Source organism: Solea solea, chromosome 8 (assembly GCF_958295425.1).
Source record: "Solea solea chromosome 8, fSolSol10.1, whole genome shotgun sequence".
NCBI lineage: Eukaryota > Metazoa > Chordata > Actinopteri > Pleuronectiformes > Soleidae > Solea > Solea solea.
In genome coordinates this window covers 9,175,138-9,196,411 of record NC_081141.1, presented here as the reverse complement: position 1 = coordinate 9,196,411, position 21,274 = coordinate 9,175,138, and the positions used below count along the sequence as shown (strand labels likewise).

Genomic DNA, 21,274 nt, shown 5'->3' with positions numbered 1-21,274 from the left:
ATCACTAACTAATAAAATCAGACTTCCAGCCGCTCATGGTCATTCGTCTTAGCCCATGTTGTCTGCAGAGCTTCCTCAATGTGTTTCCTCGTCACCCTCAGGATGAAGGTGTGTGTCATCCTATTGTGTTTCTGTTTTCTTGGCAAGAGGACAGAGGCTCAGTCCAAATCGTAAGTCAGTTTTTATTAATCCTTAATTAATGGTCTTTGTATACTAGTAGATACACTTACTTTGTGTAGAATATTTAATTGAAACTGATTCAGTGAGGAAGTTCACAAATGTCCACTGCTCGTTTTCATAGTGTCCACCACACACAGATAAAACAGGCAAAAGGTGAATGTCTTGCATCAGCAAAGCCAATCCCTATACGCAGAGTAAGCAGAGAGCGTAGGGCTAAGTATCTGTTTTACAAGACATCAGTTTTCAGTGGAGACAGAATCATGATTGCTCTTTATCGTTCATTTTAATTTCTTTAACAGACACTGACTGCATGACTGCATGTTAACAAACATTTCTATCTCAATAATGAGTAACCCCACCCCCATATAATCAGTTCATTGATGAATGGATGTGTTCGTAAATTACGTCACCGAGTGGAGGTGTGTTGGTTTTAATCACCTTGAAGTTGCAACAACCTGGTGAGGGCCCCCAAAGTTAAGGTTGATAAAAAATGTCATGATAATCGTTACATTATTACATGAAAAAAAATTATAAATTAGTTATGAACAGGCCCACTGTTCTTTTTTATTATGTACCCTCAATTCGGACAAATTAAATGTTTTTACCTAATATGTAAAAAGAGCCCCCCCCACCCCTTCCCTGAAATGGTACAGTTCGAAGTTATCGTAATATGGAGCTAGCTCCGGTTCCCTGGTAGTAACCTGAAGTTTCACATATTTCTTTATCAAGCTGTTTTTGAATGGTGAAGCTGGAATAATGGTAAGTAACAATGACTTGCTGGTGTTTTGGGAATCCACAGCGTGAATATTCAGCTCGTGCTGCTGCTGCACCCGTCTCCTGGCTCGCGTCATCTGGGTCCTCCAGTACCGGTTGCTGCGCAGTTAACAAGCGGGACTTCACATACTGTTGTACATTTGCCCTTTGGAAAAAAAAATTAGGATGAACTGTCAGAAACTGCTACTTCATTTTGTTTCGTTTTGTGCAGTTATATGTGTGTACCAACGGCTTCACAAAATCATGCCAGTGCTGCTTGTCTTCATCTTTGAGTGTACCTAGCATGCAAAGGAGAGGCCTGTTAAACCTTCGAACAGGGTTTCCCCTGGGATGGTATGGTGTGGTCTGCACTAAATTCCTGCAATTTCACAGAGCTCTTTGATTGTCTTAGATTCAGAGTCCAGCCCTTAGTCACTGTGCAATTTTTCAGGGATGCCATAGTGAACTATAACATTTTACCAAAGGCACTTGGCTACTGTCCTAGCCTTTTGATTGGGAGTAGGGATTAGCACTAAATACTTGGTGAAGAAGTCAGTGATCACCAAGACATCTTTTGTATTACTTCGGTCAGGCTCTATGGACAGAGGATCTAGCAAGCCTCAATACAGACAAACTCAAGAGGTCTAGTAACCTGGCTGTTAACTAGAGCAGCTTCCTTCTCTGGCAGGGTTTTTCGATACACACAGCCGCTACAGCTCTTTATTTTTTTCTCAATGTCATTAGCCATCCACATAACATGTGTCTCTCAACTCCTCTGGTAGAACTAGCTGATAGTGAATTTCCTCACCAACTTGCCTTTTCCTGTAGAGATTTTCGTTCTGCTGCTGAAGCTTTTTTATCACCCAAGAGGAAGGTAAGCACTGGCAGTTCTTTCTGTACAGCTGGAGGAGAGGTTTCACCAGTTTCCAAATGATGAATGATTTCACAGATGGCAGGATCGGCTCTCTGCTTTTGTTTCAGATCCTCATCCAATATGCTGGAAATTACAGGGAAACCATCATATTGCTCATAGCTGTCTGGAATAGCTATAGCCGACATAGCAAGAGATGTTACAAGAGGAATGATGGGGCCCATTTCACCATTTCCTACAGGTGGACAGACTAGGTGTTTCTCACAGACTGCAGTAACAGTGTTGTGAGAGACCTGGTTGAAATCCACCAACTCAGGTAGGTGGTGTTGTATGAACTGGTGAATTTGCTCCTCTTTCTGAGAAACCAGATCATTGACAGGTTCACCATGGGGATGTCGTAAAAAGACCATCATCATCAAGGTTGCGTTTCCCCACTCGATACTGAAGTTGGAACTGGAAAGTGGAGAGGGCAGATAACCAGCGCTAGCTGGTTGCATCAAGCTTAGCCATGGTCAGAATATAAATTAGTGAATTGCTGTCTGTAACCACTGTAAAAAAATTCCATATAAATAATCACAACATTTTTCAGTTACCGCCCACTTGACCACCAAAAACTCAAGTTTGTGAGCTGGATAGCAAGATTCACTCTTTGACAACCCACGGCTAGCAAATGCAATAGCACGCATCTTCCCTTCCTGCTCTTGATAGAGGGCTGCTTCTTGCCCAGTTGTACTTGCGTCAGTGTGTAACCCATACTGCAGCTTTGGGTTGGCAAAACCTAACACTGGGGCTGTAGTAAGCAGTCAATGATTGTCCTCCAAAAGGTTCTTTTGGCTGGAACTACCGACGTCTGGACTCTTTTATTCCACTACTCTTCCTAAGCGGTGGGTACCCAGCAGTGAGGTAACTTGGTGGCTTCACTATGTTAGAATAGTCTTGAACCGCCGGTAATAACCAGCGAATCCCAAGAACGAGCGTAGTTCCCTGTGGATCAGTTTCAACGCCATGCTGGGATACAATGTGTCTGAGGTACCTCAATAACGTCTGGAAAAATTTTAACTTTTCCAAGGACAATTTCAACCCACGTTTGAGTACATGGAGAAGGCGGGTCTCATGCTCTTCAAGAGTTGAAAACACAATGAGGTTGTCCAAAAAAACTAGGACCTCTTTTAGGTTGATATCCCCCATGCACTTTTCCATCAATCTTTGGAATCTGTGGGAGTGTTAGTTATGACCTGAGGCATCCCATTAAACTCCCAGAAACCCAATGGACAGACAAAGGCAGTTTTGTGTTTATCAGCCTCATCCACCTCAATCTGGTAATGTCCTGATTTGAGATCCAGGACAGAGAACCACCTTTAGCCTCTGAGTGCAGAGAAGGCTTCTTTCACATTAGGTAGAGCATAGGCGTCTTTATGGTCTGTAGGTTTAACATTTGGTAAACGACGCAGAGCCATATGTCTCCATTTTTCTTTCTTACAACCACTATAGGTGAAGAGAAAGACGACTTGGACTCTCAGATCACTCCTGCCTCACTCAACTCTTGAAGGTGTCTCCTCACAGCATCAAGATCTTGTGGACACAGGGGTCGTGGTCTGTGCTTAAAGGGGGTTTCCTCATTTCAGTGATGTCACTCTCTAATGACATGTCATTCTCAATGGAGCTTGCAGTTAAAAGATGGGCACTGACTTTCTGCTTTGGTGCACCCAGGTGCTTTCTCATTCTGCTCTTTTTTGCAATGTGCTTTTCCTATTTCACACGAAACTGAAGCAATAACTCGGAGAATGGAGGTGGATTTTCTTGTTTACATTCAGGCTGAAGGTCTGCTATGAGCACAGTGTCCCAGCATCCTCTACAGAACTGACGCAGAAGATGTCAATTTGCTTTCCTGGCCAACACACCACCCCTTTTTTAGTGCTTTGGAAAGAGCTGTCCGTAACCAATCTCCAGCATTACATTACATGTCATTTAGCAGACCAAAGCGACTTACAATGGAATTGAGCACAATCAGCCAGGGGTGGAGTCGAACTTGCGACCATTGCGATCATGATGTCTTTTGCACACAGGGTACCGGTCTTAACCCCTGAAAACCCCTAAAAGTTCATCACCATCCTCTACTGTGCCAAAAGCTGAATCAAGTAGCTCAATATAAGCGGAGAGAGCTGCATTGGGACCTAAAGGCTTTCAAATATTTGCTGCTGGTGGCATGAGGTTGTCAAGAATTTTCCTGGAACGCTGCAAGTCTGACAGAGGTAGGTCTTGTAGAATATGCTCAACACTGTTTCTCCATGTATCGAAGTCTACCTCATGGCTAGGACAGGGAACTTTGCCTCAGAAAGGTCTGAGTCTAAATGAAGAGAACGACTGACATTCTGCATTTGGAAAGCTGCTCAAGGAGAATGTCTTCAAAAGATTTGCCACTCAACTTTGCAATTTTTTTGCAATTCACCTAGAAAACTCCAGTCCACTGACAACAACTGAGTTTGTTACTTTAATATTGTCTCTGTCAACTAACTCCTAACTCCTTATTTGCTGGACTAATGGCTATTTTATGGTATGGTCAGGTAAAATTATTTTTTACTTCAATCAATTAGCTTAGGACCAGAGGCTAGGTTCATGGGAGCAGTACTAATTAAGCAGCAAAGACCACAGACCAGGAAGTAAATTTTATATGCCAGCTTGTTTATAGAAAGTTAGTTATAACAAAAAAATATATATTTGGTACCACGACACATACACACATACCATAAAACATACACATACACTCACCTTTGTTGAGTTAATTCTATTAATTTAACTTATTATTGTAAACCTTGAGGATTTTCTCTTTTAATCCTAGTTATTTCTCTCAAATTCAGTCAATTTGTTTTCCTTAACCAGAAAACAAATATTCCAACACAAAAACTGCAACACCAATGTCCAAATACACAATTAAAATCAACCTTGAAGCTCAAATGTAAATTCAAAATGATCTTGTTCAGTGCACAAAGAATAAATTCAAGTTTCACAAAAAAAAAACAATTAGTCCTTTAATTAGGGCTCTTTAACAGTCCATCACATTCACTGCAGTTTGCAGCAATCAGTGGGACAAAAATGTCTCAGTCCTACTGCTTTCCCAGTGAACTAGAGCAATGTCCTTATCTGAGAAGTAAAGAAAGTTCTCAAAACACACTGTTCATCCCGTGATCATTCCTGTGGGTGGCTCGCCATCTTGTGTCTCAGTTTCCTCGGCGTGGAACGTGCACTGATTAATCTTCACCCCGGGAAAACTGGCTAAGTCCTGTTCAACTTAACAACATAACATCCTTGGCATGAAGACCGTGAAAAAGTAAAGAAACATCATCCATGACATTACAACATCCTTGTTTTTCCTTAGTTAAATCCTGCGTTTGTCTTTTTACCTTCTGTTAATTACATCACTTTGCTCTCGTTCTCGCTGCCGTCTCAAACTGCCGTCTCTCTTACGTTCACGTTCTTCACAGTACGACTATTTTTCCTTTACCTTGTAAACATTATTAATATCACATTAAACTTGAACTTAAATCATTTATTTATTTATTAACTTAAAATGTATTCTTGCTTTTCTACTTTTATATTTTAAAGGGCTTTTGTGAGTCTGTCTTCTGGTTTTATAGGGTTTACCAGTGGGGGTGCCACTTTACCCCGCCTATTGCAGCTAATGTCAGCTAAGATTGGCACAGCACCCCTGCAACCTTCATGTGGAGGATAAAGCGGTAGAAAATGGATGAATGGATGATTCTTGGTTGACTCTTAGCATGCAATATCATGCTAACAGTAAAATGTCTACATGTCTCACCTTTGGTTTTAAATCAAATCACCTTTATCTTCATCATGTTGGATAGATTACAGCTGCTTCTAGACAGGCACCAAAGCATCTTCACACATAATGTCTTAGTGAGCCAATGTGAGACTGTAGCAAAAAAGCTCCAGTGAACATGTAAGTGAGTCTCTTGACTGACTCTAACCTAAATGTTTTAGACATTTTCCATCTGTCGTGAACACATCTGAACTACATATCTGAAGTAGACAGTCTTCCACTGAACATTTTCTAGAGTTCATATCTAAAAATGGTTTCTAGTATGTTCCATTCTGCTCCTCTTTAGGTATCTGATAACAGCTCCTGTCTCATTGCGTTTGGATGCTTCAGAGTCAGTGTTGCTGCAATTATTTGGCTATGACTCAGAGGAGGTGACAGTCTATGTGTTCTTGAAGACCTCCATGGCTCCAGACCATACAGTTCTGGCTCAAGAAGTCGTGACCCTCAACACGCAAAACCACCATCAGGCCATCGCCAAAGTTCGGGTGGGCCAGGATACACACAGAGACAAACAAATGTAATTCTGTCAAAATGTTCCATAACATGATTAATGTTGATGTCACTTTATTTTCTGTTTCTCTAAAGCTTCACCCTAATCAGCTTGATAAGAAGGTGAGATCTGTGGTCCTCCATGTCCAAACAGCAGGGATCAACCAGCATGTGGTTGTCCCTTTGAGTCGCTCCAACGGCTTCCTGTTTATCCAGACTGACAAACCACTGTACACCCCACATCAGAGTGGTAAGAGATAAAGTTCATTATAAACTACCCCATTCATGACTTGAAAACATAAGGACTGATACTTTTAGTCTGTTTAATTGGGCATTCATGTCCCTTGTCCCTTAAAAGTATTATTATTATTATTGTTATTATTATTAGATTATCATTATTGATTATGTTGTTGTTGTTGTTGTTGTAATAATACTAATAATAATAATAATAATAATAATAGTTACTGCTAACTGCACTTTCTGTAATTAGTTCATCCATAAATGCCTAATTCTTGCGATGTTGTGCATTGCTTTTTGATGTTAATGTGGTTGTCCAGTTGTACATAGAATGTTGCTAACCAACAATGCCTTGGCTAAATCTCACATGCAGATGTTATCTTAAACTCAAAGTGACTTCCTAATAAAATAAAAGCTAAATCAATAAAATAAAATTAGTCCTTAGCAACTCACAATGCCAAGTGATCTTTATTCTACATGTCCTTCCTCTTTGGCTAAATATGTCAGGGTCCTTTTTTCCAGGTGTTTCTTGTTTGAGTAGATTTTGTCAGCTGATGAGGTCACGTGGTCCTTGATCAGGAAGTTTTTGTTCAGGTGTAGTTCCTCATTTCATTAAGGTAGTGCTCATCATCGAATAAATCCAGGTACTCATTTATCTAGGTGAACCTGTCACATCCATTCCTCGGCTGCTCTACCAGTAAATTTCCACTCTCCTCCCCTCTGATCCACTCTCCCTGTCGGCCACTCCCACCTCATCAGCCAACTCTGTTCACCTGTGCACTCAGGTGCTCCTAATCAGTAATCAAGCCACTATGTAAGCCTCTCTGGTTGACACACTCACTGCCAGATTGTTCTTAGCCTCCATGCAAGACTCTCCAGCATTCTCCCGTGGATTGATCTCCCGTTGCTGACCCTGCCTGCCTCTGACTAACCTGCTTTGTGGTTCTCCCAGTAAACTCTTCAGCTTTCTGTCTCTGACCACGATCTCTGCCTTAACCCTTCCTGGTGTTCGCCTGCCGGTGTGGCATCCTGCTGCTACACTGCTGGATTTCCTCAACTTGCTGGACTTGTATGAGAGGTTGGACATATCTAACTCTGTGTTTAAGCCTGTTTTGCTGAAAAGACTATTGAAGAAGACATTAAAGACTCATTACTAAACTATCCTGTGGTCCAGGTTACTGCAATTGGGTCCTCACACACCCGTTATAGTACAATCTGGCCAGTCATGACCCAACACACATCACCTCACCACAGAACCACTTTGAGAAGATTGAGGCCGTCCTCCAGCAGCATGAGGCTTTAATGACTTCTGTTACCACTGAAGCCAGACATTCTACAGCAGCCCACGAGCAGGCGTTCAGCAGCTAACAATTGCTTTAACCCAGGCAACTTTTCCAGGACCTGCTCCAGTCCAGCCACCTCAGGCTGCAGCCATCCCTGTAGCAGATCCTGTCCGCGAGGTTCAGATAGGAACCCCAGAACGCTACGCCACACGTTTTCCTCAGAAGAAGCCAAGGTGGCCTTTACCATTAACCATCTGACGGGGAGCGCTCGCCTTTGGGGAACCGCTGAGTGGGACAAACGCACTCCAGCCTACGGTTGTCACAACCGAACAAGGACTTGAACCCAATAGCACGACTCAGAGACAACTTCCAAAAATATTCCAATTTATTGGACAAAGTAACAAATAAAAATCACTCTCAAAGGGAGGAAAAGTATCAACAGAAAATCACTCTATCGAGGAATCACTAGATAAGCAAAAGGCCAAAGTAACAAATTATAATCACTCACTGGGAGGAGACAAAAGGTCTGGGCAAGGTGCCAAATCAAAATCACTCTTCACGAGGAAAAAACTCTGATGGCTCAAAAAGGGACAAAACAAAGTAGCAACTAAGAAAAGCAAAAACCTTACAAACAATTGACGTGGCATGGATTGGCGTGGGTTCTCTGGCATGACAGACAAGACGAACTGACGCAGGGCAGAGGGAAGCACAGGCTATATGTAACTCAAAGTAAATGGGGAACAGGTGGAAACAATCAGGGCGGGGAAGATAATCAGACTGGCGGGAAAACTACAGGGGAAGGGCAAGTTATCTGAAACAAGAGGAAAGAGAGATTTCAAAATAAAACAGGAAGTCACAAAACAAATAGAAGGCAAAACTAAACATAACTTAACACAACTTTCTGGATATGACAGTACCCCCCCCTCTAGGGACGGCACCTGACGGCCCAGATAACTGAGGGTGGCGTCTGTAAAAGTCTGTGATGAGGTCAGGATCCACAATAAAGCTAGCAGGAACCCATGATCGTTCCTCTGGACCGTAGCCCTCCCAATCCACCAGGAACTGCCTGCCCCGGCCCCTGTTGCGCACAGCCAACAGAGCCTTGACTGAGTAGACAGGGCCGCCGTCGACCATCTGGGGAGGTGGAGGGGGTGCGGCTGCGGGCACCATGAGGCTTTCCTTAACCGGTTTCACCCGGCTGACGTGGAAGGTGGGGTGGACTCTCATGGACCGGGGCAAACGCAGACGGACAGCGGAAGGGCCGATGACCTTGGACACTGGGAAAGGCCCCACGAACCGTGGAGCCAACTTCCTGGAGGCGACTTGGAGAGGCAAATCCCGCGTAGAGAGCCAGACCTTCTGGCCAGGCTTGTATACAGGAGCAGGTAGGCGCCTCCGATCAGCAGCCCTCTTCATGCGGTCCACACTGCGTAGGAGTGCCTTACGGGCGGCTGCCCAGATGCGGTGGCATCGCCGGACCATGGCATGGGCCGACGGGACGATGATCTCCTTTTCTGTCTCGGAGAAGACAGGGGGCTGGTAGCCGAAGACGCACTGGAATGGAGACATGCCAGTTGCCGAGGTGAGAAGAGAGTTGTGAGCATATTCCACCCACACCAGCTTCTTGCTCCAGGAAGCCGGATTCTGCGACACCAGGCATCGAAGACAGGTCTCTAACTCCTGGTTGAGACGTTCCGTCTGGCCGTTGGCTTCTGGGTGATAACCAGAGGTGAGGCTGACGGTGGCTCCGATGAGCTTGCAGAACTCTTTCCAGAACCTGGATATGAACTGGGGCCCCCGGTCTGAAACAATGTCTTTGGGAAAACCATGAATACGAAATACTTGAGTCATCATAATCTCTGCCGTTCTTTTGGCAGATGGAAGCTTGGGTAATGCTATGAAATGAGTCATTTTAGAAAACCTGTCTACCACTGTGAGCACAGTGGTGTTTCCTTCAGAGACCGGGAGCCCCGTGACGAAGTCGAGTGAGATCTCAGCCCATGGACGAGTGGGAACAGGGAGTGGCTGCAGCAACCCCATCTGCGCTCTGGAGGAGGTCTTGTTGCGGGCACAGATGGAACACGCCTCCACATACTCCCGAACCTCCCTCTCCATGGAGGGCCACCAAAACCTCTGGGAAATGACGTACATGGTCCTCTTAACTCCTGGATGGCAGGTGAGCAGTCCGGTGTGAGCCCAATGGATCACCTGTGGACGCATAACAACAGGGACAAACAAGCGATTCTCCGGACAACCACTAGGTGTCGGATTCTCACCATTAGCCTGCTTCACCTGAGATTCTATCTGCCAACTCACCGCTCCTACCACACGGTTCAGTGGTAGGATGGGCTCCGGTTCCTTGGCAGTAGGCTCGGGGTCAAACAGACGGGACAAGGCATCGGGCTTGGTGTTCTGGGACCCCGGCCTATAAGACAAAACAAAGTTAAATCTGTTAAAAAAAAATGTCCATCTGGCTTGGCGAGAGTTCAGTCTCTTTGCTTTGCGAATATATTCCAGATTCTTATGATCTGTCCATACAATGAATGGGTGCTGTGCGCCCTCTAACCAATGTCTCCACTCTTCCAAAGCTTTTTTCACTGCTAATAACTCACGGTTCCCAACATCGTAGTTTCTCTCTGCCGGCGAGAGTTTATGAGACAGGAAGGCGCAGGGATGAAGCTTGTTGTCCTTCCCAGAGTGCTGGGAGAGTACTGCCCCCACTCCATTATTGGAGGCATCCACCTCCACCACAAACTGCCGGCTGGGATCAGGAACTGTGAGAATGGGGGCAGTAGTGAATCGCACTTTGAGCTGCTGGAAGGCCTCCTCAGCTTGAGGGGACCACAAAAAGGGAGACTGAGGAGAGGTAAGTGCATGTAGAGGTGCAGCTGTGGCACTGAAGTTTCGGATAAACCTCCTGTAAAAGTTAGCAAATCCTAAGAATTGTTGAACCTTTTTGCGGCTATCAGGTGTTGGCCACTGAGCCACAGCGCTAACTTTAGCCGGATCCATTTGCACCTTTCCAGGGGCTATGATAAAGCCAAGGAAAGATACAGTGTCGGCATGGAATTCGCTCTTTTCTGTCTTGACATATAATTGGTTCTCCAGCAGTCGCTGGAGAACCTGCCGTACATGATGCACATGAGAGTCTAAATCTGGGGAGAAGATCAATATGTCATCTAAATACACGAACACAAAGTGGTTCAGGAAGTCTCTCAGTACATCGTTGATCATTGCTTGGAAGACAGCAGGAGCATTGGTCAACCCAAACGGCATGACTAGGTACTCGTAATGACCACTAGGAGTGTTAAAGCCTGTTTTCCATTCATCCCCCTCTCTGATCCTAACCAGATGATAGGCGTTTCTGAGGTCTAATTTAGTGAAAACCTTAGCTTGCTGAAGCTGATCAAAAGCTGATGACATTAGTGGCAGAGGGTACCGATTCTTAACAGTTATGTCATTAAGTGGTGCATAGTCTATACATGGTCGGAGTGTCCCATCTTTCTTTCCCACAAAAAAGAACCCTGCCCCCGCTGGAGATGAAGAGGGGCGGATAAGACCAGCCTTTAACGAGGACTCAATATACTCGGTCATAGCCTTCTTTTCGGGGCCAGAGATGGAATATAGTCTACCCTTAGGAATAGGGGACCCCGGGATCAAATCAATGGGGCAATCATAAGGCCTGTGGGGAGGAAGGGAGGTTGCCTTCTTTTTACTAAATACCTCACTCAACTCGTGGTAACATCTTGGGACTGAAGTCAGGTCAGGAGTTTCAGAGTCTGTGACATGAACAGAGGCAATGTTATCACTAGTTTTCACATTATGACAAGACTTTAAACACTTGGTTTTACATTCTTCTGCCCAGTTCAAGACCCTCCCAGTACTCCAGTCAATGTGCGGGTTATGTTTCTTCAGCCAGGGAAAACCCAAAATGAGAGGATACTGGGCAGAGTTATATAAATGAAATTGCATAAGTTCATAGTGGTTATCAATGATAACTGTGAGCAGTTCAGTCTTGTGCGTCACTCGAAAAATCGGACTGCCATCGAGAGCGCTGGCCTCTATAGGCTGAGATAATTGTTCTGTTTTTAGCTTGAGTCTCATGGCAAAATCCCAGTCCATGAGACTTTCATCAGCCCCCGAGTCAATGAGAGTCTCCAAACTAAGTGTGGTGTTGTGATGCCTCACCTTAGTCTGGGTTAAAGCTCGAGGAGGGAATTCCGTGGAGGAGAAACGTCTCCCCAGTACCCCCCTGTCGACTGGTGAGCCTGTGCCTTTTGCCGGACACGCTGCTAGCAGATGCCCTTGCTGTCCGCAATAGAAGCACCTGCCTTCCTGCAGGCGACGACGGCGCTCCTCTGTGGACAGTTTGGTTCGCCCCAACTGCATGGGCTCCTCCACCTCCTCGGATGGCCTCTCCCTCCGGGTAATGGGTGATGGAGCACGTGAGGAGCTCCGCCAACTGGGTGTAGTGACAGCAGCGCGACCCTGATGACGACCAGCTGCAGAGGCCATTCGGCTTCGTTGTAGCTCCTGTAAGCGGTTGTCTGTTCTTATGGCCAGAGTCATTACTGAGTCTAGATCAGAAGGCAAATCTAGGGGCACTAACAAGTCTTGAATTTGATCTGAAAGTCCCTTGAGAAAAACATCATACAGGGCCGTGGTATTCCATCCGCTATCCGTGGCTAGGGTGCGAAAGCGGATAGCATAGTCACAAACAGAGTCTCTATTTTGTTTGATGTTGCTCAACTCACGTGCTTTCTCTCGGTCGGATGAGAGGGGATCGAAAGCCTTCCGCAGAGCCTGTTTAAACTCCTTGAGGGATCCGCAGATCATTGAATCCCGAGACCATTCAGCCGTAGCCCATGCCCTCGCCCTCCCGGTGAGGTGGGAGATCATGAATGCCACCTTCGATCGTTCCGTAGGAAAGGCTGAGGGCAAGTGTTCATAATGCATATCACAGTCCACAATAAACGCCCGACATCCTCCTGACTCACCAGAAAACTTTTCTGGGGGGGAAAGGCGAAGAGTCGTGGCATGGGGAGCTGAGATCAATGAAGCTCTGGTATCCGCCGGAGATGGTGTGGTCATGGTGTCTGAGGGAGAGGGATCCCTTGTGAGATGAGCAAGGACTTGATGTACTTGGTTTGCCAGGAGGTTAACTTGGGCTGTCATAGAGGCTTTGAACTCCTCCTGACTTTTAGCCATCCCCTTCACGCCACTGTGCAGAGAGGCCATGTGCTCCTCCTGCTGAGTCAGACGGGTGTTCTGGGAGCGAACGGCCGCTGTCAGTTGTTCTGAGTCGGCTGGGTTCATGCTGGTCAGTTCGTAATGTCACAACCGAACAAGGACTTGAACCCAATAGCACGACTCAGAGACAACTTCCAAAAATATTCCAATTTATTGGACAAAGTAACAAATAAAAATCACTCTCAAAGGGAGGAAAAGTATCAACAGAAAATCACTCTATCGAGGAATCACTAGATAAGCAAAAGGCCAAAGTAACAAATTATAATCACTCACTGGGAGGAGACAAAAGGTCTGGGCAAGGTGCCAAATCAAAATCACTCTTCACGAGGAAAAAACTCTGATGGCTCAAAAAGGGACAAAACAAAGTAGCAACTAAGAAAAGCAAAAACCTTACAAACAATTGACGTGGCATGGATTGGCGTGGGTTCTCTGGCATGACAGACAAGACGAACTGACGCAGGGCAGAGGGAAGCACAGGCTATATGTAACTCAAAGTAAATGGGGAACAGGTGGAAACAATCAGGGCGGGGAAGATAATCAGACTGGCGGGAAAACTACAGGGGAAGGGCAAGTTATCTGAAACAAGAGGAAAGAGAGATTTCAAAATAAAACAGGAAGTCACAAAACAAATAGAAGGCAAAACTAAACATAACTTAACACAACTTTCTGGATATGACAACGGTTCATTCCAGTTATTAGCTGAGGCGCTCCGAAAGGTGTTTGGCTTGGGGGGTCCTGGGACCGACACCGCTCGAGGACTCCTGAACATGCACCAGGGGAACCAGACGGTGGCAGACTACTCTATTGACTTACGCATCCTAGCTCGTCAGAGTGACTGGAATGCTGCAGCCCTCCGTGAGGCTTTTTTCCACGGGCTTGCGGATTATATACAAGATGAACTGGTTTCTCACAAACCCCCTTCCTCGCTGGATGTGTTGATAGAGCTAGCCACAAGGATAGATCTACGCATCCAGGCTCGAAGACGGGAGAGACGACGGGGAACGACAAGACATCAGCAACCACTCCGATTGCAGGGAGCCACCGCTAGCGCTAGCTACACCGCTACAACTGGGCTAATGCAAGAAGGGTCGGAACTTGGACGCACCAGACTCTCTCCAGAGGAACGTGAGCGGCGTCGCCAAGCCAACCTTTGTCTGTATTGTGGCCAGGCCGGCCATTTTGTCTCCCAGTGCCCAGCAAAAGACTCTGGGGCAGATGCCAACATAATGGATGAAGAGCTCGCTCTCCAGTTGGGGATAGACCGTGTCCTGTTTCTGCCAGTGCCCTTGACGGTCATCTTCTACATTACATTACATGTCATTTAGCAGATGCTTTTATCCAAAGCGACTTACAAGGCAATTGAGTACAACCTGCCAGGGGTGGAGTTGAACTTGCGACCATGAAGTCTTTTGCACACATCGGTCTTAACCACTGAGCCACTCCACCCCCACCTCCATCTTCTTGGGACAGTGACCCATCAGACCACCCCTGTCCATGTCCTCTTGTCTGGGAATCACAAAGAAACCATCCAATTTCTCATCCTGCAGTCACCACACATCCCGCTCATTCTGGGCTTTCCCTGGCTTTGTCGTCATAATCCCCATATAGATTGGACAACGGGGGTTATTCTCGGGTGGAGTTCATCATGCTACCAGATCTGTCTGAAGCAAGCCACTGCACCACTGCGTTCACCTTCTACCAGCTTCGTTCCCAGATCTGGCAGGGATCCCACTCGAGTACCACGACTACAAGGAGGTGTTCAGCAAGACCAAGGCTACTTTCCTGCCCCTTCATCGTCCCTATGACTGTGCCATCGACCTGCAACCTGGCACATCTCCTCCCAAGGGACGCTTGTATTCCCTGTATGCCCCTGAAAGAGAGGCCATGGAGGCCTACATCAATGACTCGTTGGCCGCTGGCATCATCCGCCCCTCTTCATCACCTGCAGGGGCGGGGTTCTTCTTAATTGCCAAGAAGGACAAGACTCTGAGTCCATGTATAGACTACCATGGAGGATCAGCCCGTTCCCAGCAACATTCCCCCCCATCGTCTGTTTGTTCCTCTGGCTCTGCGATCCGACGTCCTCCAGTGGGCTCATGCCTCCAAGAGACACAAGCCATCTCAGCTGGCTCCTGCTGGTTTCCTGTGGCCCCTCCCTGTTCCTCATCATCCTTGGTCTCATATCTCCGTGGACTTTGTCACTGGCCTCCCTCCTTCCAAGGGTTAGGTCCAATACAGCCATCCTGACTGTAGTGGACCGATTTAGTAAACTGGCTCATTTTGTGCCCTTACCCAAGCTTCCCTCGGCCAAAGAGACAGCCCATCTGGTCCTGCTCTATGTTTTCCAGCTCCATGGTCTCCCTGTAGATGTGGTCTGATCGGGGCCCGCAGTTCACTTCAGTTTTTGGAAGGAATTCTGTGCTCTGCTTGGGGCCACTGTCAGTCTGTCCTCCGGGTTTCACCCCCAGTCCAATGGACAGACCGAGCGTATGAACCAGGAGATGAAGACAGCCCTCCGCTGCTTGGTTTCCCAAGATCCCTTGTCCTGGGCCAAGCAACTCCTGTGGGTAGAATATGCTCACAACACCCTGACCATCTCTGCCACAGGCCTGTCCCCATTCCAGTGCGCCTATGGGTTCCAGCCTCCCCTTTTTCCTGAACTAGAGAAGGAAGCTTCCTGTCAGTCAGTCCAAGCCTTCATCCACCACTGTCGCTGCACCTGGATCCAAGAACAAGCCTCCCTCCTCCGCTCTACAGATCGTTACTCTGGCTCGGCTAATTGACAGCGCTCCCACCTATCAAGTGGGTCAAATGGTGTGGCTTTCCACTCGGGACGTTACGCTCAGGATAGAGTCTAAGAAATTGGCTCCTAGATTCATCGGCTCATTTGCCATCCAGAAGATCATCAACCCCTGGGCAGTGAGGCTGACACTCCCACAATCAATGCGAATCCATCCTACATTCCATGTGTCCCGAATGAAGAAAAAGGAGAGTCCCCTTGTACCTGCAGCTCCACCTCCCCAACTCATTGATGAAGATCCTGCCTACTCTGTTCAGCGCCCGCTGCGCTCTTGTCGTCATCTGTGTTTAAACCTGTTTTTGAACTGCAATTATTATTACCTGTTTGCTGAACAGACTATTGAAGAAGACATTAAAGACTCATTACCAAACTATCCTGTGGTACGGCTTACTGCAATTGGGTCCTCACACACCCGTTACAGAACCTCCTTTGGTTCTCATCTACTCATACAATTTTCCAGATTTCCAGTGTTGACTCTGAGTCCTCATTAATTCTTTGTTCCACTGGTCTGTGGTCCAAGTCAGATGGTACTTGTTCAGGTGATCCCAGTCCAAGTTGTCCATGTCTTGTCATATCTGAGTTTAAGATAGATTAGTTCTCAACAACTAATCAAGTCTATTAGACAGGTTAACTTCCCATTCAGCATGTCTTCAATTTATGCAGTCAGGTGGTTTTACTGAAGCTCCTCATCATCCTGACCCTGTCACCTCATACATTATTGAGTGAAATATTGTGAAAAACTAATTTTAATGTGTCTCCTTTACATTACATTACATTACATTACATGTCATTTAGCAGACGCTGTTATCCAAAGCAATTTACATTAAGTGCATTTCAACATTTGGGTACAAACAAGAGCTAGAACTAAGTGCTTCAAGTAAGCCAAACTATAAAGTGCTACTCATAAGTGCGATGTACAAGTAAGTGCATTTTTTCTTCTCCAGTGAAAGTTAGAGCATTCTCCCTGAACCAGGAGCTGAGACCAGCCAATCGCAGTGTTTTCCTTAAATTTAAGGTGAGTATAATGATCTTCAGGGGTAGTAGAGGCAGTAAAACATTTCCAATTTATGTCTCTGTTATCTAAAATCTGTAACTTTGTTCCTTACAGAACCCTGATTCTGAAACAGTGGATATTGTGGAGATAATTGATGTTAATAATGGAGTCCCATCCATGCAAAACCCCTTCAAAATTCCCATTAACCCAAAGTACGAACTGTAATATCTAACCTATAATGACTTTGTAATGTTGATGTTGTTGTAATGTAATTTCAGTTTGTAATGTCATATTCTGTATGTTATACTAGGTTGGGGATTTGGTCAATTGAAGCCTCCTACGCAGATGATTTCACCACAACAGCAAAAACAGACTTTGAAGTTAAAGAATATGGTATGAGTATGGTACATTGTTAAACCACTGACAATACTGGCGGTATGAATATTATAAGTTATAATGTAAAATAATCCTTCCAGTTTCAATAGGGTTCTTGCAACCTTGTTGCTTGAACCCTAATAATGGGCTAGCGACCTGTCCAGGGTCTACCTATGTCAGCTGAGATTGGCACAGCATCCCCACGACCCTCATATTGAGGACAACGTAGTAGAAATGGATGGATGGATAATGTGAATAATTAAATGTTATGCTGTTGCAGTTCTCCCGAGTTTCTCCATCCTTGTGGAACCTGAAGTCAATTACATCAGCTATGGACAATTCCAAAAATTTACCTTCAAGGTCTCTGCCAGGTAAATGAACATGGCAACAGTTAGCATGATTAGACATAGACTCAAGTACAATATTTAGCTGTTTGTTATACCAAATACATATTTACTTCTCTCAGGTATCTCCATGGTGCTCCGGTTGCTAATGCAGAGGTGTTTCTGCGGTATGGCTATGTTAGCGGAAAAAATCCTCCTGTTATCATCCCCACCTCTGTCACCAGAGAGAGAGTAAGAAACCACTTCTAATATAGCTGTAAGCTGTTGAGAAAAAGGAAAATAAATCCTGTCGAATGGTTTTCAATAACTGTCAAATATCAAAGAAAAAGCTGGCATCAAATTTCAGGTTGTATTCCTTTTGTTCATGTTTAGGTCAAGCTCACCACATTAAATAATAGTAATTTTTTTGAAGCATGGACATATGAGGTATGCACACATGGTCAATTCAGACTGCACTGTGCATGCTCCAAGATAATGTGGCTGCCATCGGGGTTATAGATAAAACCAGATCACCTGGATCGCCAACCTCTGTGTGCAGAGATGTAAAAATCAATGCTTTATCTATGGACTTTGGTGCAGTAAATTAACTTTTTACAAAGCAACACAAGCTTTATTTCCATTCAGAAAATGCCATCTGATGGCGAGATAAAGCAGCAAACATATTCTCAAGACTGTGATAGTTGTCCTGTTGCTCAAAAAAAAAATGTTTATGGTGTCCCTGCTTGCAGCCATGTCTTTAGTGTGTGAGTGTGTGTCTGCTTAGTGGGCATATACAGTGCAGTCATCTGGATGTAGGACATTATGTGTCTGATATAAGCAAACTTTAAAAACCCTTAAGTCAAAGAAATGTATGTTTATATTCCACCACTGCACCACTGTCAGCACATTGTAACGTTATAGATCTATAGGATATTTATAGTATATAATATTGTTTGTTGCTCTTCTTTTCAGTACAGAGAACTATTTATTGGCCCTGGTTATAAAAACATTCAAAAGATACACACAGTGCTTTTGTCTGTTTCTTCTTCAGCTGTCTTCCTTAGGTGAAGTGGACGTGACTGTTAACATGGAAAACGTTCTGTCCAAACATGATGGACCAAAAGACCTCAACAGCCTGATGGGGAAGTACTTGTACATAGCTGTACTGCTGCAGGAGGACACAGGTACACACATCACCTAATCCCAACATGAAAATGAAAAGACCAATTCTTTGTCACCACTTTGTGATAGTGAAGATATTTATTCACAACATCCGTAACTGTAGTTTACCCCCACAACCCCACCCTTCTCTGACAGGTGGTATCTCTCAGGAGGCGGAGTTTGCTGCTGTGAAATTTGTCAAATCACCTTACACTTTGAGCCTGGTGTCCACGCCGCCTTTCATCAAACCTGGACTCCCTTATAACGTCCAGGTAGAGTTCAGTTCACCTGAATATTTCATCTGAAAAACTAACTATAAAGACTTGTATTGCGATTTAAAGTAGCATATGGATTAATGTTATGATATACATACAGTTTCCTCGTGCATATAGAAGAATCCACCAAAGCAGGTATATACCTGCTTTGGTGGATTCTTCTTGGTATATATTATATATATTCTTGGTATATACCTTATATATATATATATATATATATATATATATATATTATATATATATTGAGTGTGTTATAAAAGTGTTATAGCCAGGAACAAGAGATGAGCATTTGCTTTTGTCTCTGCAGGTGTTGGTGAAGGATCACTTGGACCACCCGGTGAACCTGGTCCAGGTTCGTCTGGTGGAACGACAGCTGTTCAGACAGGGAAGGCCCAGTGAGGATATGTCCTGTACCCTCAGCAGCATAAGCCAGTCAAGTGGCATCGCTGTTTTCATATGCAATACACCACGTGAAGCTGTCAAGGCAGTACTGAAGGTAAAGGGGTGTACTAAAACATAGTTTTATTAGTGTTTTTGTTTTTCTTTTATTTTAAATAGATTTTTACTGTCTGATAGATTTTAATATTGATTATATTTACCAGTTACAGTACTTATTAACCTGTTCTTTGGTTCCTTTTGTACTTAATATTTACTTGTCATCTTTTTTTATTGGTAAATATTGCTTGTCAACTTTGGTTCAATTGCAATATTTAGGTTTTTTTTCCATGTTTTTTTTCCAGACAGACAGATGACTTTATTAATTGCTTAATTAATCATTTATTTGTTAACTTTTGTTTACTTGTAAATTCTACTTCATAATCATAATTTGCTCTAGTTTACTATTTATCTTATTTACTTGTTAATATTTACTTGTTGCCTTAGTGACTTGTTTACTTGTTAATATTTTCTTGTTAACTTTTGTTTGCTTGTTGTACATCTTTTCTTGTTGTTGTTGTTGTTGTTTAGCTGTTGATGTTTCTTTGATTTAGCGTTGTTGTTTGTTGTTGACACAGTTTGAGACAGTAGACCCTGCGCTCCCAGCAACCAGTCAGGCCAGTTTGAGTTTACAAGCTGTGGCCTATTACTCTCCAAACCAGCGTTACCTTTACATCGACCCCCCGCTGCTTGGCCAGAGTCTGGTGGTGGGACAATATGCCAACATCAAGGTGTATTCTGCCACACCCTCATACCTGTCAATCAAATCCCTTGGTTACATGGTAAGAAGGTACAGCTGGTGAAGCATGTCATTAGTGTTTATTTAGATGACTTTTTGATGACATCATTTTGTGGGGTTACCCTCAGGTGCTCTCTAAAGGGACTGTGGTGAAATTTGGCACTCAAAAGTTTGTATCCAGTGCCGATAACAAACAGAATCTTAGGTTTGAGGTGACAGCCTCCATGGTCCCGTCCATCAGACTTCTGATCTACTACATTCTGTATGGAGAAGATACGTCCGAGCTGGTGGCTGACTCCCTCTGGATGGACGTCAAGGACAAGTGTGTCAATGGACTCCAGGTAAGTTAAGACATAAAGCATGTGTGCTGAGAATGATCTGAGGAGGGTCCTGGTGTTTTCTAACCATAGTGGAAAGGTTTGACTTGGACTGTGTGCAGCTTTGGTGGTGGTGATGTCAGAGGTCCTGGCTGGTCTACTGTCCTTTTATGCGTTAACCTTCCTCCATTGTTTGGTCTGATCTGATCTGATCCCATTTTACAACTTTACTAAAGCATACATAGTGTGTTTTTCATCTTATTGGCTCAAGGCCTCATGATGTCATCCTCATTAATCATCTGAACAAATATAATTGCTGATCACCACTTTTACTGAATTACGATTGGTTTATTTATCCAACAAATGGATACCATTCCCATACACATATACCCCCCTCCTTCAACGAAATCTAAAAAAGTAATACAGCAAGATAAATACAGGAGCAGCATAGGGGTATGTTTTTTACTGATGACCTGAGGAGGTAAAAGCAGAAGAGAAAGGAGGAGACAAAGGACATGTCCAAGATATTTCATCAATTTTAAAATAAAAATGATCACATACTTCAGTTGTGTCTCATTTCATCTAATGGACAGAGAATATCCAGTGGTACAGCTCTGCAAGTCCAGAAACTCCCGTACTGCCAGGTACTAATAATGGTTGTGTGTGTGTGTGTGTGTGTGTGTGTGGGTGTGCGTGTGCGTGTGCGTGTGTGTGTGTGTCAGACTGATCTCTCATCTCGTAGGCAGAATTACAAGCCGAAGGAAAATATACAGCTGGACATCAGGGCCAATCAGGGGGGACTGGTGGCTCTTTCTGCTGTAGACTCTGCCCTCTTCTCATTGCGACCCAACTACAGAGACCCCATTTCCATGGTTATACTGAAAACACCCTACTGCACTTTCTTTATAATTATTTATGTCAGAATTGTTTTGTTTCTGTTAGTGACCTCACAGT

The 21,274-nt window shown here is 44.6% G+C and overlaps 1 protein-coding gene across 1 annotated transcript in view; it reads left to right on the top strand.

Moving 5' to 3' along the window:
- c5 (complement component 5) overlaps positions 1-21,274 on the top strand; it is a 32,804-nt gene continuing 11,530 nt past the window's right edge. Inside the window, exons 1-14 of the mRNA XM_058636271.1 lie at positions 1-170; positions 5,929-6,127; positions 6,228-6,381; positions 16,646-16,716; positions 16,810-16,907; positions 17,006-17,088; positions 17,351-17,441; positions 17,537-17,645; positions 18,445-18,577; positions 18,711-18,826; positions 19,137-19,325; positions 19,843-20,046; positions 20,132-20,344; positions 21,043-21,192. Coding sequence (XP_058492254.1) covers positions 79-170; positions 5,929-6,127; positions 6,228-6,381; positions 16,646-16,716; positions 16,810-16,907; positions 17,006-17,088; positions 17,351-17,441; positions 17,537-17,645; positions 18,445-18,577; positions 18,711-18,826; positions 19,137-19,325; positions 19,843-20,046; positions 20,132-20,344; positions 21,043-21,192 — 1,902 coding nt within the window. The 5' untranslated portion in view covers positions 1-78. The remainder of the gene's footprint in view (positions 171-5,928; positions 6,128-6,227; positions 6,382-16,645; positions 16,717-16,809; positions 16,908-17,005; positions 17,089-17,350; positions 17,442-17,536; positions 17,646-18,444; positions 18,578-18,710; positions 18,827-19,136; positions 19,326-19,842; positions 20,047-20,131; positions 20,345-21,042; positions 21,193-21,274) is intronic.